Source organism: Salvia miltiorrhiza, chromosome 2 (genome assembly GCF_028751815.1).
Source record: "Salvia miltiorrhiza cultivar Shanhuang (shh) chromosome 2, IMPLAD_Smil_shh, whole genome shotgun sequence".
Taxonomy (NCBI): domain Eukaryota; kingdom Viridiplantae; phylum Streptophyta; class Magnoliopsida; order Lamiales; family Lamiaceae; genus Salvia; species Salvia miltiorrhiza.
The window spans coordinates 4712018-4734136 of NC_080388.1; the positions used below are offsets into that span (position 1 = coordinate 4712018).

The following is a 22119-nucleotide window of genomic DNA, read 5'->3' on the forward strand; positions in this document are numbered from 1 at the left end:
CCCCGAAGCAAATTTTTTTGAGCATTCCGTACACTTCATTTTCATGCATTTTTTCAACAATCACTTAATATAATAAGATAATTGTTCGCAATTCAATTAATTCAACATCAAATAGATTGAAAGCATATAAAGACGTACTTTTATTCATTTTTCTTAAAAAAAATTATTTCATCTTCTAAACAAATAAACTAATTTTCATTGTTAGTAATTAGTAATTTTACTTTTACCTTTAGAATTGACTCAAATTTAATATTAAAAATTAACTAAGAAAGAAAAAATGATAAAATTAATATAAATGTAACAACTCAATGTGTTGAGCAATTAATATGGATAGTTGGATACTATAAATAATGTATTACTATATTTTTTCTTGTATTTTTTTATTTATATACACATATATATATATATATATATAGATATAAAACAAAATAATATATATATATATATATATATATTTAAAAAAAAACTCAAAAATTGGGAGGGGGCTGAAGCCCCCCCTAGCCCCCCTGGATCTGCCACTGGTTATACGTACCTATCACACTCTTATCATATGAATATCTAGATATACAGTGCATCAATTCTAATTAAATATGAATTATAATTTAATAAACGCTATAGTCATTGATTAAAAATTCAAATAAAAATTAAAAAAATTCAATTAAATTCAGTTAAAATATATTCACCATATATCCTAATACACACAAATATTTGTCTACCCTCTGTTTTTAAAGCAATTTTTCCTTTTGGATGTTTAGTGTAAACCTATTTGAAATTAGAATTAATATTGCTTTTGAACCTCAAATTATTTTTACAATATCATTTATATTTTTGCATTATTAAAAACATATTTACAATTCGTCAAATTTTTTAGCTCGAAATTGATGTGGCAAAATGGTACAAAACACCGGTTGCCACAGTATAGTATTTTTTTTCTTTTTAATTTATATTGTACAAAACGGCATCCTTATATGCATTAGGTGAAAATTGATCGAAGAGTATAATTAATACAAAATCAACTCGTTCAAGATTTTTAAAAATATTTTCAATAATTTTAAATATAATGAGTAAAAATAAAATAGTTTGAAATTTATATGGAGTGTAGGTCTAGTCTACCCACCCCAACTGAGAGAGTGTGCAGTAGAGGTACAAAAAAGGCTGCTACACAAAGCATGAAAAAACATTTGAACTTTTAGCAAATCAACATCTCATTATGCCCCAAATCAGCCCCATTTATGCGCACGCTTCGTAAGATCACCAAAAACCCTTTTTCCGCTCGCGACGTCTCCTTTCTCACCAAGTAATCTCTCTCTCAAATCTCAATAAACGATGATTTTGCTGAATAATTGCATCGCTTTGATTCGTGTATTTGTGCTAACTGTTATGTAACACGCGCAGAGCTGCAGCGGAGGTAGGTGTTGGGGGCGGGGGATTGCGGTAGACGATGAGCAGTTGGGGCAAGGGAGGGGCAGCAGCGCCGCGTACTAGAGTTGCGATTCCGAGCAGCGTGAAGAAGACGATCGATGATATTAAGGAGATCACGGGGCAGAATCATGGAGACGATGAGATTTATGCAATGCTCAAGGAATGTTCCATGGATCCGAATGAGACCGCTCAGAAGCTTCTTCTTCTCGGTGAACTTCTCCTTGCCTGCCGTTCCTTTTTTTTGCGTTTTTTTTGTAGTGTGACTGATTTATGGTACCAGTTAGGGCGAGCGGTTTTGTGTTTGATATGCTGCTGTTTTTGTTTTCTGCTTTGTTTGTCGTGTTGCTGAACTGATGTTTACTGTTTAGCTATGTTAAAAAAAGAAAAAGAAAAAGAAGAAGAGTGAACTGAGGCTTGAGTATCGATGCACTTGTGTATGAGGCTAGTGTAAGTTTGGTGTTTCTCCTAGGTTATTGAGTTCTATGGTTGTTGAACTGTTGTCGATTGAAGGGTCTTCGCTTGGTTTAGCTTTCATGTGCAGCTGCCTTCTGGATACTATCTGTTTCATTGCTACTGGATATTGTTTTATGTCACTAGTGTAATTTCTGATTTTGGGTTCACATAGTTCAAGTTATTGAATGCTTTATCATTAGTCAGTTCGTGGTGTGCCTGCAAACTCGTGTTTTTGTTTCCTAGATGAGGCTCGAGGGTTGTTATGCGGTTCTTATAATGGGTATTGGCTTTTGCACAAAGCAATCTGACAAGTACTGTTGACTGTTGTATTCTCCTACAGATGCTTTCCATGAAGTGAAAAAGAGACGTGACAGGAGAAGAGAGGTACTAAATGATTTGATTCTCTTATGATGCCTCTTATTAGTAGTTTTGTCCATATAAGAGTTAGTTCATTATTTGAGTAACTTTCCATATTTTTATCCTTTGATTTGCTCCTTTTATCCTGGCAAAGTGTTGTTATTTTTTTTGTTGATTGAGTTGGGTTAGAGGAGAGCAGTGGGGATTCATGTGTGGCCTCTCTCTTTTACATAGTGGAGGTCCACTGCTGGGATGTCTCATATGGGACTTTTATGGGTGTAGTTACTTTTTTTGTGATGGGACAAATTATTTTAATTTGATTTCTTATTATTAAGATCGTATGGGCCCATTGTTGTAATGCGATAGCAATCTCACCAGTCTCTTTTCTGACATAGTTAAGGGTCCAAGAGGCAAACAAGAGGAAACAATTGAATGTGTGAAAAAGATGTATCAATTAAGCTGAATTAGCATTAATAATCTAATATTAGTTCCCTCTTGGCTGGTGATTTATCATGGTTAATCATTAGCTACCTATAGTCTTCTCCGGCACAATTTGTTAGATGTACTTGCCTGTTCATAGCAATACTATATCAAGGCCATAGTTGTAACTTGACTGTTATATACCTCTGCATTTCCTTTATAACTTAGTATTTATGGTCCTAGAGAACTGCAAGAAGAAATGGTTTTCTAATGCTTTTCTATTTGTGCAAGCACTAGTACCAGTCCTCAGCTACCTAAAGTCTTGTCATACCAAGCAATCTATGTTTTGCTTTTCCTGGATCAACTATTCAATTCCATACTCACAATCCATCCAACAAATAATGCTTCATGTAGTGGCTATTTTATGAAACACTTCGTTAGAGTTTTCCATTAGTTTAAGTTCCTGATTATTTCAATATAGGTGTCGGTCTTTCTAGATGGTAGTTCTATAACTCCTTTATGTCTGTGTTACCTTTTCTACTTTTGAGTTTTCTCTACTTGATTTCTGTAAGAAAGCTTCTGACTAATTGCAATCCATTCATTTCTAGAATCCGAATAAGGAGCCTGCACAGTTGAGGCGGAGGCAAGGTAGTCAGGCCCAGGTGAACAGAGCAAGTCATGAAAACTATTCATACAGACCCCTGTCTCATGGTGAGCCTAATTTGTGGCTGTAAGCCTTGTACTATCTGTACCCTTATATATGCCCTTTAGACTTGGAATATGATTTAGCTGTATGCATATATTATGCTTCTCACTTCTTGTAATCTACCTTTTTTTTTAGTTGTTGTAATCTCTCTTTTAACCGTATGATTAAATATATTATATATACGTTCTAGAATAAATAATGTCTCCAATTTGATGACTGCCTACTTTGTGTCTTATTAAATCACCTGCTTTACTGACATGCTAAATGAAATAAAGAGAATCATTTTGTGGAGGTGTTATTGTAGAAATGAAAAGATTATCATGTTTTACAGATGCTGGTGGGGGAAGAAATTCATTTGCTGTTAAAGAAAATTTGACCAGTCAATTTCCAGAGAAAGTTGTTGGCAATGCTACCTTGGGTAATACACAAAAGATAAAAAGCAATGAAGCTTCTTCAGTTTCCAGGTATGATGGTGGTTCTAACCTTTTGATGTGCTTATAATATGACATACTGTTGTTGTACTATTAAAGCTGTAGTTCTAAGATGCACCTACAATTAAGCTCTGTAGGTTTGCCAGCTTTCTTCTGCTCAGTGTTTTATAAAAGTTATTGTTCTTTCTTTGCAGCCCAGTTACTGGTATATCTGATTGTCCATCTGGTATAACTTCCCAAAGTACCAATTCTAACAAAAATGGCAGTGTGTGGGCAAGTGGAAATGTTAACAAATTTAATGGATCTACAAATAGCAGCATGAGTAAGTTGGAAGAATCACTGCCGTTGTCATCACCTGTTTATTCCAATAAAAATGTGGGTTCTCCAGGGCCTAGGGATATACGGCAGAATGAGATGCTAGATTCCAGTAATCGTGCGGTGTCCCTTCCTAGGGTATCTGCTTCAGGATCTCAGTCCTCTCCTTTGGATCCTTTACTGTCACCATCTCAAGATATTCCACACCATAGTACCATGGATACTATTAGCAGCGATGTGGGAAGTAATCATATTCTTGTTGAACAGAATGCCAATAATCATTCTGAGAGATACATAGTTTCAACTGTGCCGCAGAAGATGCCAAATGACTTTCCTGGAGTTGGACAGAAACAGCATCTAGTGCAGACTGCCTCATCTAGGCCTGCTTCTAACGATAACATCCTGCCTCAAGTAATTGTCCCACAAAAAGGTAAGTTTTATGAGGATACGCAGAGCTGTTATGTTATTAAACTTGTTCGAAAAGATTGGCAAAATAGAATCAATTCTAGTATCATATGCTGTAAACTGAATTAACTGAAATGGTTTTATAAGTAATTGTTAATATGTAGACTAGTGTACACTTTGTTATAATTTTCCTAACACTGTAACTAATATATTTATTACTCTTGGTCCCCGATGATGATTGCATTATTTAATCTTTTGGCCGATTTCTCTCTCAAAAATATCTGTTATCAACAATTATGTTTGTTTGAATATGTAAGGTATGGGGTTCAAGTCCAGTAACTAATTGGTGGTTTATTACATCTTGCTTCAGTGGGTCCTGGAAAAGAGTGGAAACCAAAGTCTACAAACTCCTCTATTGATCAGGTTGTCAGCGCAGCTGCTTCATATGAAGGCTCTGCAATATCTGTTGGAAATCAACCTGAATTACAGCAAGCTCCTTCAGAAAAAGCTAGTCCAGAGCTTCAGAGGATGTTGGAAGAGTTGCACATTTCTGATATCCAGCAAGTTGTTCTTCCTAACCATGTACATGTGCCTGAAGCTGGAAAACTCGGGTTTTGTTTTGGAAGTTTTGATGCAAGCTTCGGACTGGAGATGACCCAAGATGGTAGTGTTGGAAGTGACAAGAGTACCCCGCACTCGGAATCCTCTGATTCTACTGCTGAACCCACTGAGGTGCTACAGCTAAGGTCTCTTTCCACCCTCCTTCTTCTGCTTCACTTCTGCTTTGTCTTCAATTAATTTGGGGTGCTAAGCCAAGTCATTTCCCCCATCTTCTAAGTGGAAGATTGTCAGTTTTGCAGTGCAACTTAAAATTCCACATTTTATTGATCAATCATTTTGTGGAACAGAATTTCATCTTCAATCAATTTATCCTTAGTTGCTCACCTCTCTCACCTCTGCTGATGTTCTTGCTTAATATGCTTATGCATTTTGCTCTTGATGTCCTGTTAGCATCTCATTTGCGTTTTAATTCCTGGTCTCTTATAGCTTCATCATTAAAAACATACTTCTTTTGCATGATTGCAGAGGGAATGCTGAATTAATATATCCTGACCGTACTCATTCACATTCACATTCACGAGAACCAGAAGATTTGTCACCTACAGAGGTTGAAGTCATATCCTCCGATACCTACCATTATGGTGAGCCCAAGCAGGAAGTTTCTCTTCAAGGCCATCAACACGCTATCATCCATACTGCTTCAAGCTACAATTATGGTTATCTACCACCGCTGTTGAATGGCCAGCTTAGACTTTCTGAAAATTCAGAATCTCAAGTTCATGGCGCTCTTCCAGGCTTTCCCGTATGTTTATTATGTCTTTCAATATAATTCCTTATCCAGTATAATTCTGATGGCTATTTCACGGGAATATCCTTCATGCAGCTCATTCATGTAATGTAACTATTTATGGTGAAAGACTGTTTAACTGGATCTATTATTGACTAGAATATGTCATACAGATGCAGCAATCATTTGATCCAGTGAGCTATCATGCACAATTCTATCGATCTGGCGTGGACGGTGATGGACGCTGTTCACCTCTTAACTCTGCTGGAGCTGCAAACAATTACAATGGAAATGTTGGACTTATCTCTGCAAAGACTTCTCAGTCTCCTCAAGAGGTTTGGGGCTTTATGAATCTCATCAGCTCCCTCTTGCCTATTCTCTTAGTAAAGTTTGTGCCAGAAAAAAAAAAAACATTGATTGCTTGAAACTATTTAATTTGCAATTCATGAATTGCATTTTCGATTTCTCACCTTATGGTTTCAAATTTCACACTGTGGATATACTTGACATGTATGCATGCTTGGATATTTTTGTACGACTTTACCATCTTCCAGTATATCTATTTTGAGGTAGCTCTCGGGCTCACCCAAAGAAATTGTTGATGTATTGGATTCGGTGGTACTCATTTGACTTCACTTGCAGGGTACTGCACCTCTTTTTATATCCGCGGCTTCTCCAGTACCTCTTGTAACCCAAGCTGCTGGCGTTATACAGAGTTCCATTTCTGCAAACCAGCAGCCTCTTCCTGTTTTCCACCAGCCAGCTGGAATTCATCTACCCCATTATCCTCCATTCATTCCTTATGCTCCTTATTTCTCCCCAGTTTATGTCCCACCACATGCTATCCATCAATTTTTCAGCAGCGGCACATTTCCTCAGCAACCTCACGGTGGCAACTTATATCCGAACCCACATGGGACAACTGCTAAATATTCGATTTCTCAGAATGAGCAAGGATCTAATGCACCATACCCAAATCATGTTGGAGTCCCTGTCAATTATGTGCCATACAGCATTCCCCTGGCTAACCACACTTCTAGTTCAGTAACTGAAGCTTTAAATTCAACTTCAAATGAAGAAGTGAAGGAAAATAACATGTATGCCAGCGAACAGCAGGTATTTTTTTTTTTCACTTGTTGCCTGATATATTGTGAATCTTTGTCTCATTGTCTGTTCAACACGGTCAAGGTAACTGTGCCAGAAGCTATGATTCTGTTCTCTATCTTGCGAGACTGTCTTAAACATAGAAAGCGTGTTAATGTTGTCCATTGCTTCATTTCAGACCGAAGGTCAAGGTGTATGCTTGGGTCAACCGCCTTTCGCCCCAACACAGCCTGCCCAAGGATCCTATGCCGCCGGTATTTTCCACCCTGCGCACGCACTGACAGCATCAGCATTTCACCCAGTTTTGATGCAACAATCTCAACCCATTAGCATTCCTATAAATATGGTGGGACCAACTGGTGTTTACCCCCCGCCGCCGCAGCAGCAGCAGCAGCAGCACACGCAACTTAACTACTGAGAGAAGGGACGTTTCTCTTAGGAAGTCCAGTGACAATCAAATCCCAAACAATTTTTCTTTTGGGACTTTCAACGAACACTGAACCGAGTGTAAAGTAGTCGAAGGGGCCAATCGAGCTGGCTCGTATAGTTTTGTGGTATTCATATAACTTGCAGTAACCTTGGAATCATCCTTGTCTTGCTTCTTGAAAACAGCTTTCTACAGGTTTTAGCCTTATTGCTAGTTTGATACAGAGTTAGTTTGAGATTTTTGAGGTATACAGCGTGACACTGATTTGAGGTTTCGGTTTTGGTTCTTAGTCATGCTGTTTTCAGCCCTTGTCTGTAAAGTGAACATTTTTTCTAGCAAGAAAGCTCTACTTTTGGATTTTTATCCTTTTGACGTTGGTATTTTTCAAAGGGGTAATTGCTCCTAAATATAAAACTTTTGCCAAAATTTGGAATTGCACACCACCTTTAAAATCAACCTCACAATACATAACTTTTGTATATTTTCTAATTTTTCCTATGACACTATCCCCAAATTTGAAAATGACGTGGACGTCGGAATTACAAGTGGACTCGCCGTAGTTCGGTTCAAAACGACGTCGTCCTTAATTAAAGGACAACGACGCCGTTTTTCCTAAATTTCACATTACTTTTCTGATTTTTTCCTTTATCGTCAAATTTTGCCCTCTTTTTCATTTATTTGTTTGATTTTTCCGTTTTCTTCATCGTTGAAACAACGAGTATTTGTTCTGCATAAATTAGGAAAAGGGAGCTACCATTTTAGGGAGGGAATTGGTTTTTCAGAGACGATTCATTCATTTGTTGCTCTTTCTGAATCATGGATCTATTTTCATATTCTTTCCACTTGTTAATCGCGACAGTGCAAACAGTTCCAACGCTGACAAAGTAGAGAAGTCGAACGAGCTTGGGTGCCACTTCCTCGCCCGGCAGTAGTAATATTGTACTCAACAGCCTTACTGATTGATTCAAGTAATAAGAGGGTGGTGAGAAGAAAAGGGAAAAGTTCGGGATTACAGCTGAAAAGGGGAAAACTTTGCTAAATTAATCTGGGAAATTAAAGGGACGAAGTCGTTTTTTTTTAAATTAAGGACGACGTCGTTTTGAACTGAACTTCGACTCTCATTTGACATTTCTAGGAAAAGCAAAATTACATGTTTCTTATTCCCATATTCAACCTCCGTGACTAAGTCCTAACTTAAGTAAGAGAGAGAAAAATTGGAATTGATTAATAGTACCTCTCAAAAAATATGTTATGAAATACAGATCAATAAAAAGTGATTAATAGTTCCAAAAACTATTCCGAGATTAATATAAAATTTTCACAAAAATATATAGATATTTTGATAAAAATTTTAACTATATATATATATCACCATGTTCATTGGATAGAAAATAGTGTTGTTAAGGTCTTGATCATTGATTTGATAGGTCTCCAACTATAAGTTAATGTTGATTTCATGTTAATTTGAGTCATACAATATTGATTAGAGAAATTCATGAAGTTTATACTACAGAAAGATATTTTAGATTTTTTTTATACATATTTTAATTAAATAAAAACCACCTAGTAAAACTAGTGCCTATAAAGAAAATACCATGCTTTATAAATAATCAGAAGTGAAAAAGATGATGAAAATGATTGAAAAATAAATATATGGATTGGTTTGAGATAATTTCTAAAAGTTGTTGCAATTAAAAAACAAAACCATTAATTTGAGATAGTTTTCATCTATTCTTTAATTTGAGATAGTTTTCTTAAAATCTCAATCAAGTCATAGAATCTTGATTCTTGAATTATCTATCAATCAAGTCATAGATTCTTGAACTAGATATAGGTGGAAATAAATTGTTAAGTGAAGCTCCTGTCCAATTTTAAGGATGCTTACTTATAGAAACTCCTTGCTTATATACTCTTTTCTTTCTCGCCGCGTGAATTAATATGGAACTTGGCGCAGTAATACTTCGATCCGCGTGAATTAGCATATCTGCCGTTGCTATAGATGAGAATCGACGGTACAAAGAGACAATCCGCGTGAATTAATATGGAATAAAATATATGCCGTTGATATAGATGAGAATCGACGGATACAGGGAGGATCCGCGTTAATCGACCGGTGCGTGGACAGTATTGGTTGAATGCAAATAATCGAAATAGAAGATGAGATCCGGTGGTTGAATTCAAGTACTATTTTTTTATAAGATTTTTATTGAGGATTGCGAATTATAGAAATACTTCTTTTTTTTACTTGGGAAATAACTTTTATTTCATTATGTATATGTTTTGAAAATTTACGAATTCATGCAATTAGTGGATATTGTTAAACGAGAATGACACAACTTTCAACCAATTTTAAGTTGGATTTGGAGCAGATATAAGTATATAAATTTCAAATGGATCCATACATTAGTCGATAAATTATTTATTTGACCATTATTAATTATTATTTGGTCAATCAGTTACAAAATGATTGTGGTTGAAAAAAATAATTATTACTATGCAATCCTTTTATATAGATAATATATGAATTAACCAATGGAAGTTAAAGATTTTTAACATAAGTTCATTATAACTAAAAGTTTACTTTTGATTTGATAATTACCACGCGTAATAAAATACTTTTGATATGATAATCTATATCTATATATATATATATAAAGGGAGTTCAACGGTAATAATTTGCCGCCACAATTTAAAGTTTAGTTATTAAAAAGAGATTTCAACTATAATTTAGGAGATTAGTTATTAAAGAGAGATTTCAGCTATAATTTAGGAGATTTACGTTCATTTGCAGATTTCTAATTTATTTTTTTCATTTCTTTTCTCTTTCTTTCTATATATATAGTTTTTTTCAAACATCTTATAATTTGGTTAATAATAAAAGAAACAATAGGGCCGGATGGCTCTATTGGTGATTCAAACTTAAATTTTGTCCACAAAATGAGAAATAACAATATTTGGCCATCTTTTATGTGTCATACCTAATCTACCCTTTAACCCAATGGATCAAATAACTTTCTTTGACCCAGATCCGGATTTAGGGATTAACCCATGCAGATGCAGCACATACACGTGATTGAGCTCTCATCCTCTCTCTCTCTCTCTCTCTCTCTCTCTCTATATATATATATATATATATATATATATATATATATATATATATATATATATATATATATCTCGCCTGCGACGTGATTCAGCCAATTCTCCACCTATCTCGCAGGCCATATTGTTTCATAAGTTGCGATGATGATGAATGAAGCCAATTCTCCACCTCTCTTGCTGTGATTTTCCTCTGCGCCTGCATCTCTCTCTCGCCAGCGCCGACGAAGAGATTAGAGAGACGATTATCCTCTCTTCCTCCTCCTCTCTCTCACCGCCCTCGACGTAACTGCATTCTCTCTCTGATTGTCCTCTCCGCGTCTATCTCTCTCTCGCCGGCACCGACGAAGAGACTAGAGAGACGATTATCCTCTCCTCCTCATCCTCCTCCTCCTCTCTCTCACCGTTTTCAACAAATCTGCAGTGATCCGGCGAGATTTGGTATGAGATTTTATTTGTTTATTTGTTTATTTGTTTGTTTGATCTGTTTCATCTTATTCACATTATGATTTCTTCTATTTCTGTGATTTCTGTATTTGTGTACGAGATGTGGCATGTATATTATATTGCTGTTGTTTTTGTATGCGTTGTTGTGAATGGTAGGCACTTATGGCACTATTAGTGCTGTTAGTGCCATACACTTGTGTTCTGATATCATGTAGCTGGGTGGTGCAGTCATTTGGCCATTTTAAACACTTTCCCGTAGGGTTTAGATGTTCCATTTAGGGTTTAGATTCGATTGTTGTTATGTCTGTATTTTGGATTTACGTATGCACTTATGGCACTATTAGTGCCATAAGTGCCAAGAGGACCATTTAGGCTTTAGATTATCCAATTAGGGTTTAGATGTTCCATTTAGGGTTTATATTGTCCAATTAGGGTTTAGATGTTCCATTTAGGGTTAGATGTTCCATTTAAGGTTTAGAATCAATTGTTGTTATGTCTGTATTCTGGATTTGCGTAGGCACTTATGGCACTATTAGTGCCATAAGTGCCAAGATGACCAGTTCACTTGGTTTTATTTTGCTTATTTGTATGCTTTGTGTTCTGATATCATGTAGCTGGGCGGTGCAGTCATTTGACCATTTTAAACACTTCCCCGTAGGGTTTAGATTATCCAATTAGGGTTTAGATGTTCCATTTAGGGTTAGATGTTCCATTTAGGGTTTAGATTCGATTGCTGTTGTCTGTATTTTGGATTTGCGTATATGACACTATTACTAATAGTGCCATAAGTGCCAAGAGGACCATTTAGGGTTTAGATTATCCAATTAGGGTTTAGATGTTCCATTTAGGGTTCATATTATCCAATTAAGGTTTAGATGTTCCATTTAGGGTTTAGATGTTCCATTTAGGGTTTATATTCTATTGCTGTTATTTCTGTATTTTGGATTTGGGTAGGCACTTATGGCACTAATAGTTCCATAAGTGCCAAGAGGACCAGTTCACTTGGTTTTATTTTGCTTGTTTGTATGCTTGTTTATTTATCACATTTACAATATTTGTGCTGCACGAAATTGTACTAATGACCATACACTGCTTTGTCTTATCTAGATGGGTGCAACATCTGTTATTATTGCTCATGGAGGAACTTGGGTTAACAATGTTTATGAGGGTGGACGGAGGGAATATATGCCTACACCGTCTAATGGTATAAGATTCATTGATCTACTTGGTAAGATTGAACTTCGTTTAATGAAAAATAGGACTGTCTATATGTATGAGATTGATGCATTGTTTCAGTCTCCTGGATGTGAGGTGATGAGGATGAAGATTACTGATGATTTTGAACTGTCACATTTGTTGAATTCTGTTCAAATGCCGATTTTACATGTGACTGTTTCTCTTAGAAGTAATGATTTGGTGAAGCATGTTTTACATAATCCTGTTGTTGAAGTTTCAGCTTCTAGTAATTTTAATTCTAGTGACAATCAGATGGATGGTCTTGAGAATGGTTGTGAAGTTGCTGATGACGTTGATGAGGAGGATGAAGGTGATGATGGTTTAGTTGGGCAAAGTGATTATGGGTCTGATGATGATGAGGATTTTGATGACTGTTGTGGTAGAGATGTCAGAATCTGCCACCGTGTGATGATTCTGATGAAGAGATAGGAAATTATCATCACCCTACTAGTCAGTGGGTTATCCCAGGTGCTGCTTATCAAGCTTCGGTCCCTTTTCAAGAACTAGGCATAGAGGAGGATGATTCGAGCAGCGATACATTCTCTGTTGGTGGTATTTTTAAAAACAAGGATAAGATGGTTGTAGCTTGTGGTGTTTATCATCTTATTAACCATGCATCGTTTACTATAGTTCGTTCCTCACTGTCCAGATACTATGTTGTTTGCAAATTTGGAGGTGGTTGCCTGTTTGTTCTTCGTGGGAAGGCATTGGGAAAAATGTGGACTATTACTGAATTTGTTCCTCATGACTGTGCAATTGACCTGAGGTACCATGCTGCCCCAAAAGTGTCTTCTAAGGTGTTGGCATCGTATTTCCTTCCGGATGTGATGGCTAAAGGTGTTACCCTTACACCAAGAACTATTCAGGCATTGTTACAACATAAATATGGTATTTCTGTCATGTATAGCACTGCACTTGCTGGGAGGAACTTGGCTTTGAAGATGACCTATGGTGACTCGGATACTTCCTTTCACATCATGCCGAAGTACCTACACATGCTACAGCAGGTAAATCCTGGTTCCGTGGTAGATGTACAGACTAATGAAAATAATGTGTTCGAGTATGCTTTTATTGCTCTTTCTGCTTGTATTAGAGCCTTTAAGTCGTGTCGTCCTATGATAGTTATTGATGGCACTCATTTGAAGGGCAAATACAAAGGTATCTTGTTTGTTGTTGTTGCAAAAGATTCAAATGAACAGATATTGCCTTTAGCTTTTGGGATTGCGGATAAAAAGCGTGATGCATCATGGATTTGGTTTCTTAAGCGGCTACGGCATACTTTTGGTGTCCGTGATGAGTTACTGTTTATTTCTGATCAGCATGTGAGTATCAGAAAAGCAATAGAGCATGTCTTTCTAGGAACGCCGCAGGTACTTTGTTCCTTTCACATACAGAGCAATCTAAAGTATTGGGGAAGTCATGTTGTTACTCTTTTCAAATTAGCTGCAAGGGCGTACAAGATTGAGGATTTTGAGCAATATATGGAGAATTTGAAATCTGTTAAACCTTGTGCATATGAGAAGTTGATGAACATTAGTCCAAGTAGATGGGCTCGTTCATACTGCCCGGTCCGTCGCTATATGCTCATAACCTCTAATCTTGCTGAGTGTTTGAACAATTGTCTCTGATGGTCTAGAAGGTTGCCTGTTTGCACCCTTTTGGAGACTATCCGATCAAGGGTTGGAACTTGGTTCTATAAACGACGGGTTCTTGCTATGGAAAGACCTCTCGAGTTGACAGATTGGGCATCTATGAGATTGGCTAAATCAGTTGATTTGGGATTGAGGATGTCTGTCCAGCCAATCAATCCAACAAAGTTTGAGGTTACATCTGATAACAAGAGTTATGTTGTTGATCTTAGTAGTCACACATGCACGTGTCTTGTGTTCCAGTTCCAAATGATACCATGTCCTCATGCTGCAGCTGCAATAGGGTCAATATTGATTCTTTGTTTGTTATTTGATTTGTTTTTGTGTGTGTGTTTGCTGGTTTTGTGGCCATGTGATTGAGTGCATTTTTGCTGCACGAATGGCACTTATGGCACTAATAGTGCCATAAGTGCCATATAGTTATGCACGAATAGCATTGATGGAACTAATAGTGCCATTTGTGCCATTTGCATATGCAGATATTATGTAGTTGGGTGCAGTCAATTGGCCATTTTGAATACTTCCCATTAGAGTTTAGATGTTTCATTTAGGGTTTAGATGATCCAGTTAAGGTTTAGATGTTCCATTTAAGGTTTAGATTCGTGCATTTGTGCTACACGAACAGTACTTATGGCCATATTAGTGCCATATGTTATTAATATACCATTCCAATTATGCTGGTTTATTCATTATATTTACAATAATGATCTTTATTTGATTCTTCTTTTGATGCAGAAAGGTGAACCAGAACCCGTCGTCTTATGTGAATGATTACTTTTCAACTGCTACTCTCCGTGAAATATATTCTGGCGAGGTGATGCCACTACCGAATCCTGAAGATTGGTGTATTCCCGAGGATATTGCTTCGAGGGTTGTGCTAACACCAGGGGATGTTCAACAATCTGGGAGGCCGCGTGAGAAGAGGATTAAGAGTGGTGGTTCCAGCTCATCGAGTCGTCGTGTTTGTTCTCGATGCCATGAGGAAGGACATTATCAATCTACGTGCACTATAGTCATGCAACTTACAGTGCAGGAAGAAGTCAGCAACAATGAGTCATGTGTTAGTGGTACAAAAAAAAGACGATGCGGCCATTGTAGATCTGACGCTCATAACCGTTTAACCTGTCATCTTAGGCTTAGTTGAAGCTTTTAAATTTTTTATATATTGACATGTTTCATTGTTCATTTAAATTATGTAATCTTGACCTTTTATAGGTGTTTGTCATTGTTGGAATCTGTTATGAAATGTAGTTTCTATCAGATGCTTGCAAGTGCCAAGTGGGCCATTTTACTATGTATTTTTGATTTCCGAAGACACTTATGGCACTATTAGTGCCATAAGTGCCAAGAGAGCCATTTGAGTTGTTTTGGGATATCCTTTGGCACTTATGGCACTATTAGCCATAAGTGCCAAGCGGGCCATTGTACTTGTATTTTTCATTTTCGAAGACACTTATGGCACTATTAGTGCCATAAGTGCCAAGAGAGCCATTTGAGTTTTGGGATATCCTTTGGCAGTTATGGCACTATTAGTGCCATAACTGCCAAGAGGGCCATGTTCGTTTTATTTTGCGTTTCCGCAAGCACTTATTTTGGATATCCTTAAGCACTTCTGGCACTAATAGTGCCATAAGTGCCAAACCTGCTATGTGCTTTACAATCCAAACTTGTTACGAAGCTGACTAAAACATACCATACATATCACATAATCAAAATAAACTAACTGATCACCAAGTTGTTTATCAAACATGCTAGAAATTATTTTACAAACATAAATTGATTGTTCATTCATTAAGATTGGCTGCCACAACGCCATCACCGTCATCCTCGCCTTCACCGGCATCCTCTTGTTCATCTTCATCATCCAATGGCTCAAAAGTACTTGCATCCGTGCTGAATTTGTAGATGCTTTCTGCTATCTTTTCACGAAATGTTTTAAGCACAGCCTTGGTCATGTTCTTTTGAACGTACGTTCCAGTCAACATCATCTCGACATACTTAAGAGACAGAACCCCACAACTTACATTATCCAGTTGTTTCAGATTGTTTGATCCATCGTATGGGTAGGAATATATCCATTCTGTGTATTTCCCGTCAACATTGCTCTTGTCATAATAGCCAATCTTCTTAAGGATCTGTGTATAATCCTGCAGATTGGCAAGAAAGCACATTGACGTACGTCGAGATGGATATCATCGAACTTGTGCTGATTGGAGTCATATATCGTCAACTCATAGTTTTTGAAATCCACCAAACAGGTGGCCCAGTGATCGGTGAAGTGAACAATCATGATGAGCTGACATTAAATAACATTCATCAATCAAAAAAATAAACAATACGACTTAGACTTAACTCACTTGGGTATTGACACACTAACCTTCTCAACATCGTTCCATTTCTTCACATACTCCCCCCATTTTGGCTCTTTCCCCACTGCAAACAAGCACAACATGTTCATTTGTCCCTCTGGTATGATCTCTTCGTTTTTTAGGTCATGTTTTGTGCATTTCGAATCTTTTCCATGCAAATCATTCCATACTTGGTCTATGGCGGCCTGTACATTATTATATTGGAGTTGTTATATACTTTATATTATAGTTTCAATTGGCACTTATGGCACTATTAGTGCCATAAGTGCCAACCGAAATCTGAAATAAAACCAAGTTAAATGGTGTTATTGGCACTTATGGCACTATTAGTGCCATAAGTGCTAACCGAAATCCAAAATAAAACCAAGTAATCAATGGTCCTCTTGGAACTTATGGCACTATTAGTTCCATAAGTGCCAATAGGAACAGATTATTATGAAATATATATTAAAAGAAGAAATTATTAAGTAATTACCGCGAACATTGTGCCTGTGATGACAATGTTTGCAGGGAATTCAGATCCTTCAAAACTAGCCAACTCTGGTTTTGCTGCTAGCACGACAAGGTAGGAGTCTATGCTCTGACTGTCTAGCTTTTCGGTAGTCTTCTTTATCTGATTAAACCAATTTTTGTCCACCAGATATTGCAATCCCACATTCCTCCTGGACATATCAATGCATATGAGAATGTTAATTGGAATGATGGTACAGTTGGCACAAATGGTCATATTAGTGTCATTTGTGCCATACATTAGACAAAAATTATATAATGCTATTTAATTACTTACTGTTCAGCTTCTTTGCTCCTCAGGTACCTATGAAAATCTGTTCCTCTGACATCATCACGCCGGAATGGACTTTTACATGCTGCAGATGACATCCTCATCCTTTTTGGTCCGATTTGCCCCAATTGTTGAGGCGGGGATGCTGCTGCTGCTGCCACTGCTGCAGATGTTCCCGCTTCATGTTGTGCGATTGATGGTGCTGCCGCTGCTATTCCGACTTCAATGTCTGTATTTGCTGGTGGTGTGGGTATTGGTGTTGGCATAGAAGCCGGTGTTCCCCATATTTGGCGGTACAATCTCTCCTCAGTTTCACAGTGCGCCATCCATTCTGCTGTGCTTGCAACCTGGTTTGAAAACAATGATAAGTGCGAGGAATACAATACTAAACACTAGGACTTTGGTGGGATACGACGTCCACTCAGTCATGATATTAATTTGGTGGGATTATTTGGTGGGATACGACGTCCACTTAGCTATTGCAGGAATTATTTGGTGGGATACGACGTCCACTCAGTCATGATATGTCGCGGTCAAATAGTGACTCAAAAAGGACTTTGTTCATTTGGTGTAATGGGGCTAGGGACCATTCATAAGATTGGAAGGATCTAAAGGGGTTCCTAGGCTCAAGCAATGAAGATCAAAGTGTGCACATCTAATCCAAATCATCATCCACAATTTCAAGTTCATAGAGAAAGAAAGCAACCAACTAATCTTGGGGAAAACTCCAACAATAACAATGATATTACATGCTCAACTCAAACTGGTGCAACATCTTTTATCTTTTCTTTTCTTTTCTTTTTTTTCGATTTTTTTTCTTTTTTTTCTTTCGATTTCTTTTTTTTTCTTTTTTTTCTTTTTTTTCTTTTTTTCTTTTTCAGCAGCACCCTTCTTTTTTTTATATCTCCAATCAACATGCAATCATCATCTACAAAATATCCCCACAAATCGTTTCCCAAACCCAATCTGAATTCACTGCCACTGTTTGGCCAAACGGATCACAGATCCTTATCATCTAGCAGAAGACATCAGTTTGGGCAAACGACACATAGAAATACAGCTTAACTTTCTCTAGTAATTAATGGAATGAATTTCAAAATTAGACATGCATCACTGGGCCAAAGAGAGAGTCCAAAACAGGCATTGGCTAATTATTTAGTGACTAATAAGAACAAAAATGTTCAAGGCTTCAAAGGGCTCACTAGGGGTTAATGTATGGGTAGGCAATGAAACGCAGGCCAAAAGGGCTTCCCTAGTGCCTTCTATCATTTGTCACATATGACACACTTAATATCACAACCTCAAGAACATCAAATCACTCAAAAAAGAAATGTAGTAGAGAGTGCTCTACTCTATTAAGCTCAAATCTCACTTATGTGTGGTTTTTACTCACTTATTGCCTTTCTTCGTCATCCCAATTTTCATTTAATAAAGATTCATCTATAAAATCACAATTCTCAATTCCAAAGATATCAAGTCATCTACTTAATCACAAAGTGCAACTTGGCAGCATGCGTACACAAAACTAACAAACTAACACTCACTTGACTAACATGCAAGACAACACAGCGACTCAACATAGACTCACAAAAACAAAGACATATCCTCCTCCTCACACTTAGACTTTGCTTGCCCTCAAGCAAACAAGAAAAAGCATAAAAAAGATAAGCACACAAAATACTAACAAAAACGCAAGGTAAAAAAAATAAGACAAAGAGAAACATAAAGAAAAAACAAACAGAAGAGAAGGACATCACCGTGCAAGCTGCCTTGTGGAGATGCCGGCAGAGGGCGGAGGGCGGCGGTTCTGGAGGGGGTCGCAGCGGCGGCGGTGTTTCAGGCGGAGAGATGCGAGTGGAGATGGAGGGCGATAATGGAGACTGGCGGTGGTGATTTCCAGATGCAAATGAAAAGATATGACAGCGGGAACAGGGAGGTGTTGGATTGTGGAATTGGAGAGCAGCGGCGGGTGCAGGTTGGAGATGGAGGCTGGAGGTATGTGGCTGCGGCGGCGGTTCTGGAGTAGGTCGCGGCAGTGGTGGTGTTTCAGGCGGAGATATGCGAGTGGAGATGGCTGGAGTGGGTTTTGAAGGAGGTGGAATTGAGAGGGAAACGATGGGGAAAATTTTGACTAGGTCAAATCCTCCATCAAATCCCAGAATTGCAGTTGACTCCACCACACTTAGCATAGTGTCCAATTTGACCCCAAATTCTCCAGAATCTTCAAAATGACACCCACACCTTACCTCTTTCAAGTCTAGGTTCGATGGCTCCACAACAAATGGCAAAATCGGTTTCGTGCTGGTCGATGTGGGCATCTTGCTCGATAGGTGCCGAATTGAAATTTCATCCGCGGAGTACAGCTGCATGATAATCTCTCGAATAGCGTCATTCTCCTCTGTTTTGGCATCCTCATCATTTAGCACACTGAAAATAACTTGCTCGAGCTCATCTTCCCTGAAATTCTCAACAAAATCATCAACCAAGGGATCAATCACAGTTATGAAAATAGATTCAACTTCCTCTTTAGTTTCTGATTCTGCCTCTGAGTTAGGAGCCATTTGGGCAAACAGATCATCTTCAGCAGTGGGGGCACTCACAGCCTTGAAAAATGGTTCCGTCTGGGCAGACAGAACAAATTTCGAATCTGCCAGACCTTGCATCATCCTGTGCTTTTTTCCTCAACCTGGAGAGTTTTTTTTTTTTTTTTTTTTTTTAATCCTGCTCAATAACAACAGAAAAAAAAAATAAAAAAATAAAATAGAATCAATAGGAAAAAGAAATTAATTAACACCGTTCCCCGGCAACGGCGCCAATTTGGTGGACGTCGTATCCCACCAAATAATTCCTGCAATAGCTAAGAATTAATATAGTTAGTAGCAAGCAGGGTCGAACCACAGAGAACGGGTAATTGCAATCAATTTCCTAAAGATCTAAAATTGGTGTAGCCACCACGCCTTAAATCGAGAGAAATATTAATTAACCAAGGAAGCAAATTAAATCAAATAAAATAACACTAGAAAATAATCAAAGAAAAGTAACTCGGCTCGAATAAATCCATATCAATTTAATGACTCTGATCATCGACGCAAAGATTAATTAATCCCTATCAACCAACCAGTTATAGGATACCGTGAAACGCAACGGACGTACCCCAATTCCTACTTACTATGTCGATAAACAGCTGGAGACGTCAGACCTGCTTATTTCCCTTATTAAAATATAACCTAGCTGGAGACGCCAGACCTAGATTTAATATTCTAATAGCATTAAGATGAAAGAACCCAATTTAGATAAATTATCCTAGATACGCTAGTAATAATTCATCCACCAATTTATTCCTACTACGAACATGGTAGCTTTATCACTAATCAGCCCTATTCCAACAATTACGGATTGGGGGAACCAATTGACTGTAATTCAATTTAACCTAAGTTGATCAGATTTAAATTAAATCAGAACTATCTTTAAACACAAGGAACAAATCAAAATCAACAGGAATCAATTATAGGCTCAATTAGGTCTCACAGGTTATTAAATCAATACTTCATTATTCTCGCCGAATTAAGAAATTAGCTACTCATAATTAAACGAAGACAATCAAATAAATTAAAGCAAACATTAAACAAGAAAAATAAATTAGAATTGAAATAAACGAAATCACCACACTCGAATTAACCAAAGAAATTGTCTGTAGCAAAGTAATAGTTCCAGCCGCCAACTCCCAAGAATAATAAGCAAAAATAAACAAAAGTAAATCCTAAGCTAATCAACGTGTAGTGCTTAAAATTGAAAGAGAATCAAAAGGTGGAAAAGTTGTTTTCAAAAGTCAACCTAATCCCCTAATTATACTAAAAAGTGGCGGCTGGGTGGTGTGATCAAATATAGGGAATTAAGAATCCCTTAATAAGGCCGCCTAATCACCCCACAATTGGGCTTCGGCCCCTAATCAAAATAAGGCCTAAAAAATTAATAAAACAAGAATTTAAGGCTTCATTAAATATAAAATAAATAACTCCAAGCCCAGCTCTAATTATCTCTTCAAAATCATGCCAACTTTATCAAAATTCTCGACTTTCATCATCTCCCGACATCTGCCATCTTCATTCTCCATCTACGCAATTCCTGCGCCAAAACACCAACGACTTGGGAAAAATCAAATAAAAACACACGACAATAAACATAAATCTAGACAACTAATTCACACACATCAGCATAGAAGCTGGTGTTCCCCATATTTGGCGGTACAATCTCTCCTCAGTTTCACAGTGCGCCATCCATTCTGCTGTGCTTGCAACCTGGTTTGAAAACAATGATAAGTGCGAGGAATACAATACTAAACACTAGGAATTTTTAACCTCTTGTGGTGGCCTATATTGCTGTCTTTGATGCAATTTGCTGACGACACAGTCAGCTATCTCATTTATCAGCTCTTCCCGCTTGAAATGTTCAACGAATTCAATGCGCGCTCTCTTTGCTGCGCTTTTTCCCACTTCTTCAATAAATTGCTTCATTTGCGAGGCTGTGAATGTGATCACAACCCCTCCCTGCTGTTGCTATTGATGTTGTTGTTGTTGTTGCTCTTGTTGTTGCTGGTTTCTTCCTTCTCCTTCGCTCTCTATCCTTGGTTGTTGAATCATTCTGACTCCCTCATACCTCGCGGCCATTTTCTTTGCTCCCTTCTTGCTGCCATCCGTAGTGGGACTGTACTGCAAAATGAATGGCGTTCCTTCTTTTTCAATAGATGCCCAGTGTTTATGTTGCTTTTCCTCTTCTGTTGGTTTCAATGAAAAATAAACCTACACAAGGACCATTTTACTTGATGTTTTTTTGGAATTCCATTGGCACTAATGGAACTATTAGTGCCATAAGTGCCAAGAGGAGCATATCATTATGAAACATACATATTCAAATAAGAAATTATTAAGTATTTTTACCTGTCTATTAACTACCGGTCTCGTGCGATTGTTTGTGTAGGTCAACCTCAGCATCCGGGGGAATACTTTTGAGCGTTTTCTTTCTCCGATATTCTTTCCCAGCTTTGGGAGAGCACAATACACCCAAGCCTGATAACACATAATCAAATAAGGTAATTTAGTTTTTATTTGGAAAACAGTGTGAATTGAACAATATTTAATGTTACTTACCAA

The 22119-nt window shown here is 37.5% G+C and overlaps 2 protein-coding genes across 2 annotated transcripts; both read left to right on the plus strand.

Annotated features, from left to right (window-relative positions):
- The first annotated feature begins 1100 nt into the window (after positions 1-1100).
- LOC131012713 (GBF-interacting protein 1-like) lies at positions 1101-7751 on the plus strand. The gene is made up of 11 exons (XM_057940703.1): positions 1101-1297; positions 1396-1631; positions 2216-2259; positions 3261-3363; positions 3690-3822; positions 3984-4534; positions 4880-5255; positions 5596-5872; positions 6031-6192; positions 6500-6973; positions 7140-7751. Exons 2-11 carry the CDS (start codon positions 1442-1444, stop codon positions 7377-7379), a joined length of 2550 nt encoding a protein of 849 aa, XP_057796686.1. The 5' UTR covers positions 1101-1297; positions 1396-1441; the 3' UTR covers positions 7380-7751.
- Positions 7752-12041: 4290 nt separating this feature from the next.
- LOC131007874 (uncharacterized) lies at positions 12042-15180 on the plus strand. Its single transcript, XM_057934788.1, has 5 exons — positions 12042-12549; positions 12639-13692; positions 13807-14103; positions 14555-14886; positions 15071-15180. The coding sequence occupies exons 1-5, from the start codon at positions 12042-12044 to the stop codon at positions 15178-15180; spliced, it is 2301 nt and encodes a 766-aa protein (XP_057790771.1).
- The last annotated feature ends 6939 nt before the right edge of the window (positions 15181-22119 follow it).

Coding starts and splice junctions, on each gene's coding strand:
- LOC131007874 (XM_057934788.1), top strand. CDS start 12,042: ATGGGTGCAACATCTGTTATTATTGCTCATGGAGGAACTTGGGTTAAC. Junction 12,550..12,638: donor GGATTTTGATGACTGTTGTG/GTAGAGATGTCA, acceptor GGGTTATCCCAG/GTGCTGCTTATCAAGCTTCG. Junction 13,693..13,806: donor AAACCTTGTGCATATGAGAA/GTTGATGAACAT, acceptor CTGATGGTCTAG/AAGGTTGCCTGTTTGCACCC.
- LOC131012713 (XM_057940703.1), top strand. CDS start 1,442: ATGAGCAGTTGGGGCAAGGGAGGGGCAGCAGCGCCGCGTACTAGAGTT. Junction 1,632..2,215: donor TCAGAAGCTTCTTCTTCTCG/GTGAACTTCTCC, acceptor ATTCTCCTACAG/ATGCTTTCCATGAAGTGAAA. Junction 6,974..7,139: donor TGTATGCCAGCGAACAGCAG/GTATTTTTTTTT, acceptor GCTTCATTTCAG/ACCGAAGGTCAAGGTGTATG.